The sequence below is a fragment of the Phocoena phocoena genome, chromosome 17, assembly GCF_963924675.1.
Source record: "Phocoena phocoena chromosome 17, mPhoPho1.1, whole genome shotgun sequence".
Taxonomy (NCBI): Eukaryota; Metazoa; Chordata; class Mammalia; order Artiodactyla; family Phocoenidae; genus Phocoena; species Phocoena phocoena.
In genome coordinates, this window is record NC_089235.1 from 13,320,657 (window position 1) to 13,339,741 (window position 19,085).

The 19,085-nt window shown below is 41.4% G+C and overlaps 1 protein-coding gene across 1 annotated transcript in view; it reads right to left on the reverse strand.

Moving 5' to 3' along the window:
* Positions 1–19,085, reverse strand: part of CPA6 (carboxypeptidase A6) — a 264,226-nt gene that overhangs the window by 71,598 nt on the left and 173,543 nt on the right. Inside the window, exons 3-4 of the mRNA XM_065895615.1 lie at positions 14,227–14,351; positions 1,431–1,545 (exon numbers count right to left, since the gene is read on the reverse strand). Coding sequence (XP_065751687.1) covers positions 1,431–1,545; positions 14,227–14,351 — 240 coding nt within the window. The remainder of the gene's footprint in view (positions 1–1,430; positions 1,546–14,226; positions 14,352–19,085) is intronic.

The following is a 19,085-nucleotide window of genomic DNA, read 5'->3' on the forward strand; positions in this document are numbered from 1 at the left end:
GAAGCCCAATAAAGGAGTAAGGAAATCACAGAAAAGTGTCCCTCCGTTCCATGATGTGAAAGAGTCTGTTCTAAAAAAAAAAAAAAAACCCAAAAAACAGATTTTCCTTTCTTTCTATCCCTATTTAATCTAACGAGCAGGATACACAAACACACATACATTTACATATCTATATTAATATATTTTTAAATTTGGACTTATTTTTCTAGTGCACGTTAATAGCAAGTATGTCAAGTTGTCTAAATGTCTAATCTAACTTGACATATCTAATATGTCAAGTTATCTAAATCCTTTCCATTGCTGGTAACTTCAAGCTTCTAAAAAGTATGTTAAAAACAGGAAATATGTAGAAATAATTTTGAATATATATATTCTCTTAAGAATATAACAGGATCTCATTTGTTCTATGACTGGCATTCCTGTGCTCAATTCAGGGGAAGAATGAAAAAATGTATGTACTCATCCATTCAGTCATCCTGTAAATAGCTATCTATTTGGAAGTCTCTCTTTGCTTGCCACTGCAGATACAGTGGTGAACAAGAAAGCAATGGCTTGTGCCCATGGCCCTTTCAGCTTATTAGGAGAGAAAGGCATTAATCAAATAATCATACAATAACATAATTAACTATGATAGGTATCACATCCATGTACCATGGGTGCAGTACTCCGGGGGTTGAGACTAGGGTGTTCTGGCCCCATCTGGGATAGCAGAAACAGCTCTCTTCTTGCTTAAACTGAGATTTGAAGAATAACTAGTTGTTGCTCAGATGTACAGTAGTGGCAGTGGGGATGGGTCCTTGTTTTTCTCAGATACAGTAAATAACAGCAAGCTAACAGTCCCTGAGGTGCCACAAATGAAGCTTGGTTTTGGGGAGGTCTCAAATTTGCAGAGGGTATGGGGCAAACATCAAAGTTCACTCTACCCCTCAACCAAACCATTGCCCTCAAAGTCTGGCTAGCTCTACCGTCCATGCATTTTTCAATTAGGGTGTTTATAACCATAATTACAGTCAGCCCTCCACATCTGGGGATGCAGAACCATTGGATACCAAGGGCTGACTGTACTACGTCATTGTACACAAGGGACTTGAGTATCCATGATTTTGGTATCTGTAGGGGGTCCTGGACCCAATGCCCTTCGGATACCGAGGGGCGACTGTATAGCAGCTTTACTGCACTCTCCATTGAACTTGCCCTGTCCATTGTAGGGGGGGGTTGGATAAAGCAGGTGAAATTAAAATTATTTTGCTGCTACTTATATAGTGTAAAAGGCTTAATGGAAGAGAACTGAGGTGCCTGGGCAATGTAAGAGCTGTACGTATTCTTCATATGGCCTCTGCCTCTGTCCTTATGCTTCTCTCCCAATCCTGAGACTTAAATGATAAAGATGCGCTTGTAAAAAAGCAACAAAAGGTCCTTTGATTACATACTTCTTCTAAGGAGTGATAAACTTCATAATTATATCCAGGGACGGATCTTCGACTTCTCTGGCTTGGCAAACTGCTTCCCTTTTCCAGTACTTTCTGAAGATCTTCCATGAGGATCCTGGATTTGAAATGATAGACATGATGAAAATTAAATGGAAATAATACAAAAGTCAGTCAATATCAAAAGAAAATCATGCATCTGTGAAAAGGACAGTGAAGGAAAAAAGGACAGTGAAGATTGACACTTCTAAAAACACCAAATGTTGGGAAGATGTTCTTTTTCAGAAAATAAAAACTGTTAAATGATATAATGAATATAAAATAAAAAATTATAGGCAGGTGTTCCCAAGTAATGAGCCTAATAATAACTACCATTGATTGAGCAGCTACAAGAACTGAATGATGGCGTGGGAACACATATTTACTGAGCACCTATCAGGTGGCAGGCACTGTGCTGTGTATTTTACATGAGCTTAGTTAATAACCCTATGAGCTTAGACTTTCTTGTTATCTCTATTTTACAAATGGGGAAACTGAGCCTCAAAAGAGTTAAGAACCTGTCAATATCACTCTTCCAGTGAGCACAGAGCCAGAATTGGAACTTGGAATGTGAACCCAAGTTCCAGGCTTTAGACTCAGGTCCACTGTGACATGATGAAAAATGAAGCATGACAAGCTCCTCCACTCCTTTGCCACATCCTCCTGTTCGGCTGCTTCTATCTGTTCCCATGGCTTTTGTCACTGAACTTTTGTCATGTTGTCACCCGGCATACTTGACCCAAAACTCAGAAAAGGGAAAGAAAGAGACTACAATACTCAAGAGGAAATGGAAGAAATACCTAGAGTCGGAAAAAGCTAATTTCACTGCCTACCAGTATCAATGACACCAAGAGAAGACAAGCTTAGGTAATCAAAGTGAATGCATTTGGAAATTGAAGGCCGAGGCCAGGGTGAGGGATTCGAGTCATTGAAATGTATGGAACCAGCTGGACTGGTGTTATTTTTTTTTTTTAATTTAATTTATTTTTTATACAGCAGGTTATTAGTCATCAATATTATACACATCAATGTATACATGTCAGTCCCAATTTCCCAATTCAGCACACATACCACCATCCCCACCCCACCACAGTTTTCCCCCCTTTGGTGTCCATACGTTTGTTCTCTACATCTGTGTCTCAACTTCTGCCCTGCAAACCAGTTCATCTATACCATTTTTCTAGGTTCCACATACATGAGTTATTATACAATATCTGTTTTTCTCTTTCTGACTTCATTCAGTATGACAGTCTCTAGATCCATCCACGTATCAACAAATGACCCAATTTGGTTCCTTTTTATGGCTGAGTAATATTCCATTGTATATATGTACCACAACTTCTTTATCCATTCGTCTGTCGATGGGCATTTAGGTTGCTTCCATGACCTGCCTATTGTAAACAGTGCTGCAATGAACATTGGGGTGCATGTGTCTTTTTGAATTATGGTTTTCTCTGGGTATATGCCCAGTAGTGGGATTGCTGGCTCATATGGTAATTCTATTTTTAGTTTTTTAAGGAACCTCCATACTGTTCTCCATAGTGGCTGTATCAATTTACATTCCCACCAACAGTGCAAGAGGGTTCCCTTTTCTCCACAGCCTCTCCAGCATTCGTTGTTTGTAGATTTTCTGATGATGCCCATTCTAACTGGTGTGAGGTGACACCTCATTGTAGTTTTGATTTGCATTTCTCTAATAATTAGTGATGTTGAGCAGCTTTTCATGTGCCTCTTGGCCATCTGTATGTCTCCTTTGGAGAAATGTCTATTTAGGTCTTTTGCCCATTTTTTGATTGGGTTGTTTCTTTAATATTGAGCTGCGTGAGCTGTTTATATATTTTGGAGATTAATCCTTTGTCCGTTGATTCGTTTGCAGATATTTTCTCCCATTCTGAGGGTTGGCTTTTCATCTTGTTTATGGTTTCCTTTGCTGTGCAAAAGCTTTGAAGTTTCATTAGGTCCCATTTGTTTATTTTTACTCTAGAAGGTGGATCAAAAAAGATCTTGCTGTGATTTATGTCAAAGAGTGTACTTCCTATGTTTTCCTCTAAGAGTTTTATAGTGTCCAGTCTTACATTTAGGTCTCGAATCCATTTTTTTTTTTTTTTTTTTTTTTTGCAGTACGTGGGCCTCTCACTGTTGTGGCCTCTCCCATTGCAGAGCACAGGCTCTGGACACGCAGGCTTAGTGGCCATGGCTCACGGGCCTAGCTGCTCTGCGGCATGTGGGATCTTCCTGGACCGGGGCACGAACCTGTGTCCCCTGCATCGGCAGGTGGACTCTCAACCACTGCGCCACCAGGGAAGCCCTCGAATCCATTTTGAGTTACTTTTGTGTATGGTGTTAGGGAATGTTCTAATTTCATTCTTTTACATGAGCTGTCTAGTTTTCCCAGCACCACTTACTGAAGAGACTGTCTTTTCTCCATTGTATATCCTTGCCTCCTTTGTCATAGATTAGTTAACCATGGGTGCGTGGGTTTATCTCTGAGCTACCTATCTTGTTCCATTGATCTATGTTTCTGTTTTTGTGCCAGTACTATATTGTCTTGATTACTGCAGCTTTGTAGTAGAGTCTGAAGTCAGGGAGTCTGATTCCTCCAGCTCCGTTTTTTTCCCTCAAGACTGCTTTGGCTATTCGGGGTCTTTTGTGTCTCCATACAAATTTTAAGATTTTTTGTTCTAGTTCCGTAAAAAATGCCATTGGTAATTTGATAGGGATTGCATTGAAAGGGATTGCATTGAATCTGTAGATTCATTTGGGTAGTATAGTCATTTTCACAATATTGATTCTTCCAATCCAAGAACATGGTATATCTCTCCATCTGTTGGTATCATCTTTAACTTCTTTCATCAGTGTCTTACAGTTTTCTGCATACAGGTCTTTTGTCTCCCTAGTTAGGTTTACTCCTAGGTATTTTATTCTTTTTGTTGCAGTGGTAAATGGGAGTGTTTCCTTAATTTCTCTTTCAGATTTTTCATCATTAGTGTTTAGGAATGCAAGAGATTTCTGTGCATTAATTTTGTATCCTGCTGCTTTACCAAATTCATTGATTAGCTCTAGTAGTTTTCTGGTGGCATCTTTAGGATTCTCTATGTATAGTATCATGTCATCTGCAAACAGTGACAGTTTTACTTCTTCTTTTCCAATTTGTATTCCTTTTATTTCTTTTTCTTCTCTGATTGCCGTGGCTAGGACTTCCAAAACTGTGTTGAATAATAGTGGCAAGAGTGGACATCCTTGTCTTGTTCCTGATCTTAGAGGAAATGCTTTCAGTTTTTCACCATTGAGAATGATGTTTGCTGTGGGTTTGTCGTATATGGCCTTTATTATGTTGAGGTAGGTTCCCTCTATGCCCACTTTCTGGGGAGTTTTTATCATAAATGGGTGTTGAATTTTGTCAAAAGCTTTTCTGCATCTATTGAGATGATCATATGGTTTTTATTCTTCAATTTGTTAATATGGTGTATCACACTGATTGATTTGCGTATATTGAAGAATCCTTGCATCCCTGGGATAATTCCCACTTGATCATGGTGTATGATCCTTTGAATGTGCTGTTGGATTCTGTTTGCTAGTATTTTGTTGAGGATTTTTGCATCTATGTTCATCAGTGATATTGGCCTGTAGTTTTCTTTTTTTGTGACATCTTTGTCTGGTTTTGGTATCAGGGTGATGGTGGCCTCGTAGAATGAGTTTGGGAGTGTTCCTTCCTCTGCAATTTTTTTGAAGAGTTTGAGAAGGATGGGTGTTAGCGCTTCTCTAAATGCTTGATAGAATTCACCTGTGAAGCCATCTGGTCCTGGACTTTTGTTTGTTGGACGATTTTTAATCACAGTTTCAATTTCATTACTTGTGTTTGGTCTGTTCATATTTTCTATTTCTTCCTGGTTCAGTCTTGGAAGGTTATACCTTTTTAAGAATTTGTCCATTTCTTCCAGGTTGTCCATTTTATTGGCATAGAGTTGCTTGTAGTAGTCTCTTAGGATGCTTTATATTTCTGTGGTGTCTGTTGTAACTTCTCCTTTTTAATTCCTAATTTTATTGATTTATGAGTCCTCTCCCTCTTTTTCTTGATGAGTCTGGTTAATGGTTTATCAATTTTGTTTATCTTTTCAAAGAACCAGCATTTAGTTTTATTGATCTTTGCTATTGCTACTGTTTTGTTTCTATTTCATTTATTTCTGCTCTGATCTTGATGAGTTCTTTCCTTCTGCTTACTTTGGGTTTTGTTTGTTCTTCTTTCTCTAGTTCCTTTAGGTGTAAGGTTAGATTGTTTATTGGAGATTTTTCTTGTTTCTTGAGGTAGGCTTGTATAGCTATAAACTTCCCTCTTAGAACTGCTTTTGCTGCATCCCATAGGTTTTGGATTGTCGTGTTTTCATTGTCATTTGTCTCTAGGTATTTTTTGATTTCCTCTTTGATCTTTGTTATTTAGTATCATATTGTTTAACCTCCATGTGTTTGTGTTATGTTTTTTTCCCCCTGTAATTCATTTCTAATCTCATAGTGTTGTGGTCAGAAAAGATGCTTGATATGATTTCAGTTTTCTTAAATTTACTGAGGCTTGATTTGTGAGCCAAGATGTGATCTATCCTGGAGAATGTTCCATGCGCACTTGAGAAGAAAGTGTAATCTGCTGTTTTTGGATGGAATGTCCTATAAATATCAATTAAATCTATCTGGTCTATTGTGTCATTTAAAGCTTCTGTTTCCTTATTTATTTTCATTTTGGATGATCTGTCCATTGGTGTGAGGTGTTAAAGTCCCCCACTATTATTGTATTACTGTCAATTTCCTCTTTTATAGCTGTCAGCAGTTTCCTTATGTATTGAGGTGCTCCTATGTTGGATGTATATATATTTATAATTGTTCTATCTTCTCCTTGAATTGATCCCTTCATCATTATGTAGTGTCCTTCCTCGTCTCTTGTAACATTCTTTATTTTAAAGTCTATTTTATCTGATATGAGTATAGCTACTCCAGCTCTCTTTCTTTTTTTTTTTTTTTTTTTTGCAGTACGCGGGCCTCCCACTGTTGTGGCCTCTCCCATTGCGGAGCACAGGCTCCAGACGCGCAGGCTCACGGGCCTAGCTGCTCCATGGCATGTGGGATCTTCCCGGACTGGGGCACAAACCCGCATCCCCTGCATTGGCAGGCAGACTCTCAACCACTGCATCACCAGGGAAGCCCCTCCAGCTTTCTTTTGATTTCCATTTGCATGGAATATCTTTTCCCATCCCCACACTTTCAGTCTGTATGTGTCCCTAGGTCTGAAGTGGGTCTCTTGTAGACAGCATATATATGGGTCTTTTTTTGGTATCCATTCAGCAAGCCTGTGTCTTTTGGTTGGAGCATTTAATCCATTCACGTTTAAGGTAATTATCAATATTTATGTCCCTATGACCATTTTCTTAATTGTTTTGGGTTTGTCTTTTTAGGTCCTTTTCTTCTCTTGTGTTTCCCACTTAGAGAAGTTCCTTTAGCATTTGTTGTAGAGCTGGTTAGGTGGTGCTGAATTCTCTTAGCTTTTGCTTGTCTGTAAAACTTTTGATTTCTCCTTTGAATCTGAATGAGATCCTTGCTGGGTAGAGTAATCTTGGTTGTAGGTTCTTCCCTTTTATCACTTTAAGTATATCATGCCACTCCCTTCTGGCTTGTAGAGTTTCTGCTGAAAAATCAGCTGTTAACCTTATGGGAGTTCCCTTGTATGTTATTTGTCATTTTTCCCTGGCTGCTTTCAGTAATTTTTCTTTGTCTTTAATTTTTGCCAATTTGATTACTATGTGTCTTGGCATGCTTCTCCTTGGGTTTATCCTGTATGGGAGTCACTGTGCTTCCTGGACTTGGGTGGCTATTTCCTTTCCCATGTTAGGGAAGTTTTCGACTATAATCTCTTCAAATATTTTCTCTCGTCCTTTCTCTTTCTCTTCTCCTTCTGGGACCCCTATAATGCGAATGTTGTTGCATTTAATGTTGTCCCAGAGGTCTCTTAGGCTGTCTTCATTTCTTTTCATTCTTTATTCTCTTCAGCAGTGAATTGCACCATTCTGTCTTCCAGGTCACTTATCCGTTCTTCTGCCTCAGTTATTCTGCTATTGATTCCTTCTAGTGTAGTTTTCATTTCCGTTATTGTATTGTTCATCTATGTTTGTTTGTTCTTTAATTCTTCTAGGTCTTTGTTAAACATTTCTTGCATCTTATTGATCTTTGCCTCCATTGTTTTTCCGAGGTCCTGGATCATCTTCACTGTCATTATTGTGAATTTTTTTTCTGGAAGGTTGCCTATCTCCACTTCATTTAGTTGTTTTTCTGGGGTTTTATCTTGTTCCTTCATCTGGTACATAGCCCTCTGCCTTTTCATCTTGTCTATCTTTCTGTGAATGTGGTTTTTGTGCCACAGGCTGCAAGATTGTAGTTTTCTTGCTTCTGCTGTCTGCCCTCTGGTAGATGAGGCTATCTAAGAGGCTTGTGTAAGTTTCCTGATGGGAGGGACTGGTGGACTGGTGTTCTTGATGAGATCCCTGAGCTAGATATAGACTTGTCACCCTGGTACTCACCAGTCTCCTCTAACTAGAGCCATGAAGTAACAAGGTGCTCACTCCTTTACGTAAAGATGTTAAAGAGCCTCTCAGTGATTTTTCCTGGGCTTGGCAGGCAGCTAAAAAACTTTGCTTTCATATTTTATCTTTCCAAAGAACCTGTGGCTTGGTGGTTTCAGTGCCATTAAAAGAACGTGTAATGGCATTTTTAAAAGAGTTTGTTTCAAAGTTGACCTATGTAAGTCACTTAGTAAAAAAAATTATCTTGAATTACTTGAATAAATACTTTTTGGTCCTCAAAGGAAGTAAATTTACTTAAGGTCATGCTGGGTGTAGGAAATTCCTTTTGATTTACTCATTTGGTATTTACCGAGGACCCACAGTGGACAAAGCACTTAATCTGGAATTTATCATCAGCTTACTGTTCTTTTTGTTTCAATTTTCAACCTTTAGAACTAGAAACATTAAAAATCAAGGTAAGGTGTGGTGGCACCACGTTGGTAAGTTCACTTGGTAGCTGCTTGCCATGGCTCAAAATATGAGTGGAGTTTAGATTGTCAGTCTGAATACGATCTGTATTAGTTCTTTCTTTCTTCCCCCAAAGAAGGGAGTTACAGATGAAAGTAGGTTTGTATGGATTAAAGAACTTTACAGTATTGCCAGTGTGGAGGTAAAGAACCAAATGAACTTCTTCGTCAACGTCCAATCTTCTTGTGTTGTGAGCGAATCTGGGGTGGTCAAGAAAAATGCGAGTATGATTATGGCTCAGTTGGTTGGTTATAAACTGTCAACAAATTCCAGTTACAGTAGGCAATTTCCAGCTGTCTTTTCCTCGCCAGTACCATCTATCCTGGCTACTTTTCTCTATTTCAAGAAAGGGGAAAGAAAAAAAAAAAAGATTTGCCAAAGCCAGCAACCTACAAAAGAATCTCCTTCTGAATTTCCAGTTTAAAAAGATACATGAACACATACAAAAAAGGTTTCAAAATTATAAAAACCTTTATAGCACGTTTACAAAATTGAGCTCTAGTGTATTACTTTTGCATTATTTCCAAAATGGACAGACTTTCTAAATACTGGGTTGGCCAAAAAGTTCATTCGGGTTTTCCTACAACATCAGGAAAATGTGAACGAACTTTTTGGCCACCCCAGTATAAACAAGCACAGATAACTTGTTTCCCCTCAAGGTAAGACCAATTCCGCATATTCATCACCAGAAAGTTCTGGTGCTGATACATCTGCTTGTTTGGCAACTCTTGGTAGAACTATCACTGTACCCCTTAGAAAGCTAATATTTTCTCAGGAGTTTCAGTATGAAAAACCATGCTCCTTAATTGATTAGATCCTTAAGTCATTTACCAATTGATAATGATAAACATATTACTAATCACATAACGAAATGAACTGTCAAAATAATTCTAATGGATAATTGCTCCTACAAAATATTTTTTTTTTTTTTTTTTTTTTTTGCGGTACTTGGGCCTCTCACTGTTGTGGCCTCTCCCGTTGCGGAGCGCAGGCTCAGCGGCCACGGCTCACGGGCCCAGCCGCTCTGCAGCATGTGGGATCTTCCCACACCGGGACACGAACCCGTGTCCCCTGCATCGGCAGGCGGACTCTCAACCACTGCGCCACCAGGGAAGCCCCCTACAAAATATTTACCTTAATGTTTTCTAGTCAAGTTTGCTAGTGTTTTAACTAAAGTAAATGATGAGGTTTTTCAGTTTGAGGTTGTGGAATCACTCTAGTTGGGTATTAGTTTCTTTGATGAATCAACTCTTAAGCTTCTCAGTTTTAAAGTTTCCAAGTGCCCTAAATAGAGCTGGCCTTCGGATCCCCAGTATTTATCCATTCATTTAGGCCAGTGATTCTCAAGATGGCCTGCTTTAAAGTCACCCATGAGCTTTAAAAAATATGCCACACTGAGCCTTACTTAGACGAGAATCTCCTGTGCATAGGTATCGGGCTTTTCTAAAAAGCTCACCAGGTGATTTTAATATATTGTTAGGCTCAAATTTAGGCTAATTAATCTGGCAACTGATGGCTCTCAGTCTTCTTAGGTTCTATACTAGATAAAAGTGGAAGAGAGTATTAGAATACAGCTGGTCCTTGCTTCCTCTCTCCTCTCTTCAGTGTGTCTGCTGGATGTGGTCAACTGCCTCTCAGCATTTATGCCTGTACCCTCTTTGGACTTCCTGTGCTGAAAGGGCTGGGAAGCTGAAAAGTACTTTTCCTCGACTCTCTTACACCTGTGGTTCTGGGGACAAATCTGTGAACTCTGACAAGACAGGATGTTAAGAACGAGGCAGAGGCCATCTCCTGCTGCTATGGCGTGTCGAGGTCGCAGAGGTGTGACTGTTTAGAGGCAGTCAGGTGGCTGGACTCAGAACTCCATGGTCTAGTCACCAGCTTCCTGGCATGAGAGGCAATTATGGTAACGACAGTGGTGGCAGCAGTAGCACAGCAACAGCTTCCTAACTGCTGGGCTGTCACACCAGATCTGCCTACTTGGTCCTTGTCAAGTAGGCAACTGGAAACCGGCAAGTTGACGAAAAGCCCATGAAATGGAGCCTAAAATGGCTTTTTTTTTTTTTTTTCGGGTACACGGGCCTCTCACTGTTGTGGCCTCTCCTGTTGCGGAGTGCAGGCTCAGCGGCCATGGCTCACGGGCCCAGCCGCTCCGCGGCATGTGGGATCTTCCCGGACCGGGACATGAACCCGCGTTCCCTGCATTGGCAGGCGGATTCCCAACCACTGCGCCACCGGGGAAGCCCCAAAATGGCTTTTTTGTAGTTTCTTAGTTCCTTATGGCTGATTATTATTTCTACCCCAATTGTATGTACTCCTAAAATAGCGACTCCTAGACCTATTAAGAACTTTCCAAGTGATGTCATCACTTAGTACAAAACCACCTCCCCAAAGCTTCCAGGGAGGAGAAGGGGGGTGGTCAAAATTTGAAATTTTAAAGGTATTTAATTTTCAAAATGTTTGAAATATTTTTATGGCAAAAGGAGTCATGTCATATCGTTAAGGGGGCTGGATCACCTGGGGCCAGACACATGCGGTCACATAAAGATGCCTATAACTATACGTTATGTACAGTTGTACAGAGTAAATGATCATCTTTTGAAAATACCCCTGGCTACAATAATAAAAGTCAATTAAAATGATCTCTACCTACCAGCCCCGTGGAACTTAACTGTTCTCTGTTATTACCTTGGGAACAACAAAATGAATAATTCTAAATGAGTGCTCTCCATGAGGAGACAACTGGTTTAAAACACTTGTTTGTTAGACTCTATTCTCTGTGGAATAAAGGGTGATATTTGATTCTGTATCAGTTCCACATGACCTATATTGAATGGCAGGAAATAGACACTTGTTAAAATAACTGGTATATTCTTTTCTTCCAAATAATAATTAATGAAGCATGTGAGTTTTTACTGAGGACCTATAGATATATAAGCACTTCCCTGAAAGGCATTCAGAGAATCAAAGCATGCTTTCAAAGCTACAGCAATGACTAAAATGTGTTCAGTATGAACAAGAGTTTTTATGCACAGGTTTGACTCTACCCTGTTCTAGAAACACAGATAAAATACCTTTCTGCAAAAAGCCTATAAGTATTTTAATAAGCCTGTAAATACGTCTCTGGCAGGTAGGTATTTGTGTGGACCAGCGAGGGGTGTCACAGCCCCTTTGCACCCCTTGGCCCAGCCTTCCACTGAGACTAGGGTTCTCACCATTGACTCAGAGCCATGAACCCTTCCCAGGCCTCGCCAGACATCATCAGGGATCTTTCTGCCAGTTTTGGCAGTACAACCACTTGCTGAAAAGTTGGAGTAGTTGAGGTTAGTCATTTACAATCATGCCTCTCAGCCCTGAAATCTTAGGGTTCCAAACAAAAGGTAACTCACTCATTCCCTTCTCACTAATTCACTAGCCTGTGTTTCTCCCCCGCAAGATCCTACACTGACTCTCCATCTCTTCACCACGTCCTTTTGCCTTGTGCCTGTTGGAATCACTCTTTGAGTGTAAATAAAATCCCTACGTCCTCCAGTCTCTTCAGAGAACTCTCTCTTCTCATTCTTGCCCCAGTAGAAACCAGACTTTCTCAAGGACACAGATTCTTCCGTGGCTGTCTCTTCTCCCACTTCTCTGGCCACGGGGCCAGAAGGGAGGGAGGTCAGCATCCTCCTGGGCTCCCATTGGTGCTTCCCCATTAATCTTCTAGCTTCCAGGAAAAGCTCATCTTCCCTTCAGCATCAGGCCATTCCTGGTTGCTTACCTCGAAGCTGGTATTTCCTGTATAGTATAATTGCTAGCCCACTCATTCTTGACTGCATCAACCTCAATGACCTCCACCTCAGCCATCTCCTTCATTGCTACCCCTATAATCTTGTCACCAGCCATAAATGTTCTTCCCCAGAACTATTAACATCCAATAGCCTACACTTCTTTCCTTCCAGTTTGTTGCCCTCACACCTGTTTTAAATATAAAGATCTTAATACCCTTGATTCTTCCGTCTTGTCCCATCATTCTTCCTAGACTCTCCTCCCTTCCTATCCAGACTAGACCCCATGGATGACTACTTGAGCTAGTATCTCACTAGGAACCTCAACTTCCCTCCACCCCGATCTTTTTGTGGTCCTAACCAACAAAACCTCAACTCTGTATCAGTACTGCAATCTCTCTTCTCTGCAACAACCACTATTACTGGTTCTTACCCCGATTTTTCTCTCGCAACACTCTTTAACCCCTATTTCTTTACTCTGAGTAGATAAATTTTGCTTCTCACTTCATCCAGATAATTTGGCTGTCAGTTATGATCTCTTTAAACTTGTTGACTCTCTTCTCCACAATCTTAACTAGATCCACAGTTACCTCTTTGGTCTTATAGGATAAGCTATCTTTCACTAGTGTTTAAACCCCCTCCCTCATTCTTTCCTGCATCATCAATGTCTCCTTCCTTGCTGGTCCTTCCCTTCAGCTTACAGGCCAAAATTGCCTCCTTACCCTAACATGCCGAGTCTCAAGCATCCACTGACGTAGCATCTTCCTGTAGTCGCTCCTCACTCTCTGCCTCTCTCCTGAGTGTAACTTCTAAGAGTAGTAGAACAGTCTGCTCTCCTGTTCCATGTTCTCACCTCCTGTTCACTTTTCTGTCTTCTGCTCCTAACAATCTAATGCTACATTAGAGTTACCAGTGCAATTTCCATCATCAAATCCAAAGGGAACTGATCGATCCTTTTCTGGCAGGATATCACTGCAGCACTTGGTGCCACTGACATCCTTCCTCTCAAAAGGTTTTTGTTTCTTCTTTGACTCCTGCGACTATTTCCCACGTGTTCCATTCTTACTGCTTAACTATTCCTTAGAAAAACAAAAAACAAAACCCTCAAAATATCCAAACCCGTCTACTCAGTCACCACAGACAGAAGACTTGGAGTCATCCTTGATTCCTCCTCTTCCACCTACATCCAAACAAGTGCAGAGTCCAGGTGGTTTTGCTTCTGAAACATCTTTTGGAGTTCTCTCTTGATTCTAGGACTCTGGTCCTGACTCAGGGGCCTCGTTCTGTCTCCTCTGGATCACTCCTGTGGCCTCGTGCCGCTCCCTCCACCCACTTATATGTGGTTCCCTTGCTGACACCCTCCAGTTGTGCAGTATCACCCACAAGATGAGGTCTGAGCCCCTAACTCTGAACAGCAGGCTGCCCACAACCTGGCTTCCCCCCCAACTTCTCCAGCATCTTCTCTTTCTGCTCCCCAACTTATACCAGTTCCCTGCACACATACGATGCTGCTTCTTGCCTTTGCTGGCATTGTACCTCTGCCTTCAAGGTCCCGAGTCTCATCCTTTGTCTAACTGACACAGCTCCTGCAGAGTCTGGCTTTTTTCTGTCCCTGTCTCCCTATCCACCTTGTAGGCATGGATAAGCTACTCTCCTTTCCTCACACAGTAAAATGCTTCCATGTTTACACTGATTACTTACAGGTAATGGTGAAATAACAAGTAAGTGTGGTTGCTTCCCCCTCCCCCGTTTCACTAATAAGTTCATGAAAGGCAAATATAACTGTGTTATATTCATGTTGGTTTCCCCAATGTGAAAAATAGAACCTGAAACAGTTGTTGGCACTTAATGCATAACCTGAATACAGTTATCATTCAGTTCAACTGAGTACAAATGAATTAAGCAAGGAAAAAGCATGCTTACTTGTAGTGGATGTTGGTTTCCTGTAGGAAGGCTAACAGGGCTCGGGAACCATTGTGGTGAATATGGACATCAGTAACTGTTCCCTCTGATACCTGGGAGATACTGCCGGGCTGCCACAGGTCCACCTGTAGTGCAGGAACCAACCTATAATTCATATTCAGTGTAGGTGGGGAAAGATCCATGTCACAATGTCAAACATGTTGTCTTGTTTGCATACAGCAATACCAAACACATTTTAGAATTAGACTCAATGCTTACATCATCAAGGTAAAACTCCTAGTTGATTTTGAACTTAGTGTCCAAATTATATGACAGCTATATAGAATGTGATCGTTTACAATAGTTTAAAGACCAATCCATTAAAGTCACAAGATAAAAATGAGGTAAAAAAGTTTTAAGTATGACTTTGATATTGCTTACAATTACTTATTGCACAAACATTTGAATACTAGCAAGAAAGAGAACGGTATAAGTGACCCTTCATCCTACTATACAAGCAAATCGTGGTGGCTTGACAACGTTTGGTAACTTTAAATGGAGCATTCTCCTGATGCCACCTCCCCCCACGACTTCATGCCTGTTCACCAGTTCCTCCTCAGCCTTCACATGTCAGCAGAAACATGCCTTTCTCGGGGGGGACTTGTCAGCTAGGGTAGGGCTCCTTGTCATAGTTCTTAGAGCACCTCGTGCTTCTTTCATCACGTAACTGCCTCTTACCAGAACGTAAGCTCCACGAGGGCAGGGGATTTGTCCACTTGGTTACCACCCCATGCCAAGCGCCTGAAATGATGCCTTGTGCCTATTAGCAACTCGGTTGTTATTTGCTGCATAAGCGTAGACCCCACAGGGTAACTGACTACACGTTCATCACGTGTTCAGTGTTTTGTAGGAATGCTTACAGCAGTGTTCCCAGTGCTTGTCTAGTGTTCCACGCCTGGTAGGAGCTGCACAGGCATTGAAAGAATGACTGAATTCAGTGGGGATGGAGGACAGCCCCATCTTCTGCACAAGCCGAGAGCTACATGTTCAATACGGCCCAGTTTGCCTGTGCAGTCACGCCTACGTCTCCTATTTGGGACTCCCTCTTCCTGCGTTTCTTGTCTTGGTCTTATGCAGGATCTTGATCTCTGCTAAGACCTTATCTGATAAAGTTTAGTTACTTCATCTTTACTTAGGTGTCAGTGTCCGCGTTCTGTCAGGGGACTCCAGAAGACCGAAAATATTTCGGGACTGAAGGAAATACACCCCTGGTGGTATAATTTCATCTGCAACAGGGTAGAGAGGCACTTATTTTGGGGACAATGAATTTACCTGTTTTTCTTTCAAAAAGCTTACTCCTCCGCTAACTTGCAAGGGCAACTCTGACTCAACTAACATGCTAATCCAACAAGCATAGCACAACGGAAGTGTGGGGCTAGGAGGGATGCTGAGAGGTCATTTGATCCATCTGTCGGCCCTTGAGCAAGGATACATCTAGGACTGGACCCAACTGTCCCCATTTGATGCATCTAAACCACGTCTTTTATGTTTCCCAAAGAGGAGAGTCGACACTATCCTAATTTAACTCATATCCACATTTAACAAGATTGTCAGACATTTTCTTAATCCTTTACACCACAGCACACTTTTCATTTTTTCTTGTTCCATTCTTCAGTGAGGAATGCCCGATTTCTTGCCCTTGTGAGATAAAGAACTTTTCTCTACATGTTAGATTTTCTAATCCTTTAATCATCTTTGCCTCTAAACCCATTACAGAGACAGATTTTGATCTTAAGGTGTATCACCTAGTACCTGTGGAGATGAGGAAGCAGTGCTCTATTTAGAGGGTGGAGAGCCACAGGAACCTGAAATATCTGAACCACCACACTGGTGATGAGTCTGTGAGTGCTGTTTTCTGGGGCATATGCTAAAACAAGAATCCTCATCCCACAGAAGAGAGTAGCTTCCCCATAGGAAAATTCCATGGAAGAAACAGACCCTATGGCCTGACCTGGAGAAGGCTTCCTAGGAAACGTCATCAGAAAACAGTTGGTCTAAAAGAAACCAACAAAAAAGAATTTGCAAAAATCAGGAACTGTATTTTGTTTTGATATTAGAAAAGTAAATTAAATGATGTGTAAATTAAAATGTGTTCTCCAGTAATATTTTAGGGAAGGGGTGCTTGGATAAGTAACATGGATATTTCAGTCTGGGTGGCAGGCGATGCCTGTATCAAGATATAAGGGACAGTAATACGTGAGATTTGTAAAGTACCACACACTTTATAGGTGTTTCTAGACCCAGGTTCATAGAAGTCAAGTCACTTTCCCGAGGATGCACAGCTACCAAACGGTGACACAGGATATGCCTAACTCCAGTGCCCATAATCGCTGGCTGGGTAAGTGTCTCCAGGATTTCCTGAGACTATCTCAGAATACGAAGCACCTTCCAACTTCCTGACTTCGTGTTTGAGACAGTCTGGTTTGGTGGGTCTCACATCCTGGTCTGTCCTGTTAGGGGCTTTTTGCCCTAAGAATTATATATGCAGGTATTTCAAAGTTCTAATCAGCCCACCATGGGCAAGTTACCATCAATCATTTATGTAGAGCCTGATCCCGTCTGGATGAAGTGATTCTGAACTGACCCTGGATTATGATGACAAAGTATCACCGGCCTGGTCAGGATGGCCTAAGGCTGTTTGCCAACCGTCTCAGGTCTTCATCCAAGGAAAGGATGGTCCTCTGCAGAGCCTTGGAAGCTGGTGGTTGTTCCCATGCATTCTTTACCTTATATGACTCTGAGTCACAGCCAGATCTATTCAAGAGATGGAGGCAGTTTATTGTAAAGGTCAACAGCACGGACTTGGGAATCCAACGGCTCTGGGCTGGAATGCTAGCTCTGCAGTATTGACTGCGTGACCTTGAGGTTTTTAACATTTCTGAGCCTTAGATTCCTCATCTGTACTGTGAAGATCATTTTAAAACCTACCCACAGGTTTTTTGTTTTTAATATTAACTGGAATATTAGGAGTAAAACACATAGCAGAGAGTCTGGCACACAGTGACAGCTTGAAAGCTATTAACTTTGCTCTTACTGTTATCTGAAAAGCATATGGGTGGCCAACATGGTGGAGTAGGAAGACCCAGAGCTCACCCCCTCCCAAGAGTGCACCATAATTACAACTATTTACTGAGCAGCTACGGCTGAGCATGACCTGAAGACTAGCAGAAAGATTTGCCACAACTAAAGGTATAAAGAAGGAACCACGGGGCTTCCCTGCTGGCGCAGTGGTTGAGAGTCCACCTGCCGATGCAGGAGACACGGGTCTGGGAGGATCCCACATGCCGTGGAGTGGCTGGGCCCGTGAGCCATGGCCGCTGAGCCTGCGCCTCCGGAGCCTGTGCTCCGCAACGAGAGAGGCCACAGCAGTGAGAGGCCCGCGTACCGCAAAAAAAAAAAAAAAAGAAGGAACTACAACAAGACGGTAGGAGGGATGGAGATGCAGTAATAGTCAAGACTGCAGCCCTGGGTAGATGGCCCACAACCAGGAGCAAAATCACAATTGCAGGGGTTCTTCCCAAGGAACAAGGGGTCCAAGCCTCACACTGGGCTCCTGCAAAGGAAGATGAGCCCCAGACTGTCTGGCTTTGAAGGCCAGTGTGACTGAGACTCCCCCTGGGGACATAGCTCATGGTACCACAAGGACACGGCTGCTGGCAAACTCCATTTTGGGGTTCTCCCTCTAGCCTATTAGTGCGAGGTGCTAACCTGCTCCCCAGGTTAGCAGCCTGGTGACCCTGCAGCGTCCCCCTGAGGCAGGGGCCTGGTAGCCCTGGTAGCAAAATACTTTAAAAAAGGAACAATTGGAGAATAAAAAGCAGAAATTTATAATCCAATAGAATAATTAGAAAACAAAGTTGAGAAAATTTCCCAAGATGAAGCACAAAATGGTAAAAAGATGGCAAATAGAGAAAATGTAAGAAAAGAAATTAAATCATAAGTCCAACATCTGATGAATGAGAGTCATAAAGACAGAGTAGAAGGGAGAACATTATCAGATCATTTATACAAGAATTTTTCAGAACTGAAAAACATGAATTTCCTGATTAAAAGGGGTTACTGAAAGCACAATGAATAGACCCACGCCAAATTACATCATAAAATTTCAGAATACCAGGAATAAAGAAAAGATCTTAAAAGCTTTTAGACAGTTTACACTAACGACCAAGGAGCCACAGGACTTAACATTTCCATCAATAGAGAGAACTAGAAAACTGCAACCCTCTTCTGCTGCAAGACAACTAGAAAATATTGAATAAAATATAATTAACATTCCTGTAAAAGTAGAGTGGAGCTCTCCCCCAAAACAGAAGGGAAATTCCCAGTAGCCTAAAATAAAGAAGAGAACGCCAGTTAGGGCTGTGTGCACATGGGTTATAATGGTAATTCAGGTTCAGAATTGTGGGAATCTATCACAAGCATACAGGGAATAAGGCTGAGATCTGGGGCCCAAAGTTTGGAGCTGGAACTGAGATTCTAGCATAAAACTAGAACTTCAAAGGGCAATAGCCTCAGTGAAAGAGCAGGAATTAAAACAAAACAAAGCAACTACACACCAGTAAGATTTGATAAGGAGGCACTTTGTGTTAATAAATGCAAAACCCCTCCAAAGATGTACCCTCAAGCCAGGCCACGCAGAATTCTTTCATCTGAAACCTTGTTGAAGAAGAGCTCGTGAAAAAAAATTATAAAACACATGAGTGAGGTATCCGCTGTAAGTAAAAGCCAATATATTCAACACATGGCAGGATTATTCAACTAAAGAGCTTCATAGTATCTAAAAGAATGGCTAGAGCAATTTCCTGAAAAAGAAAGGAAAT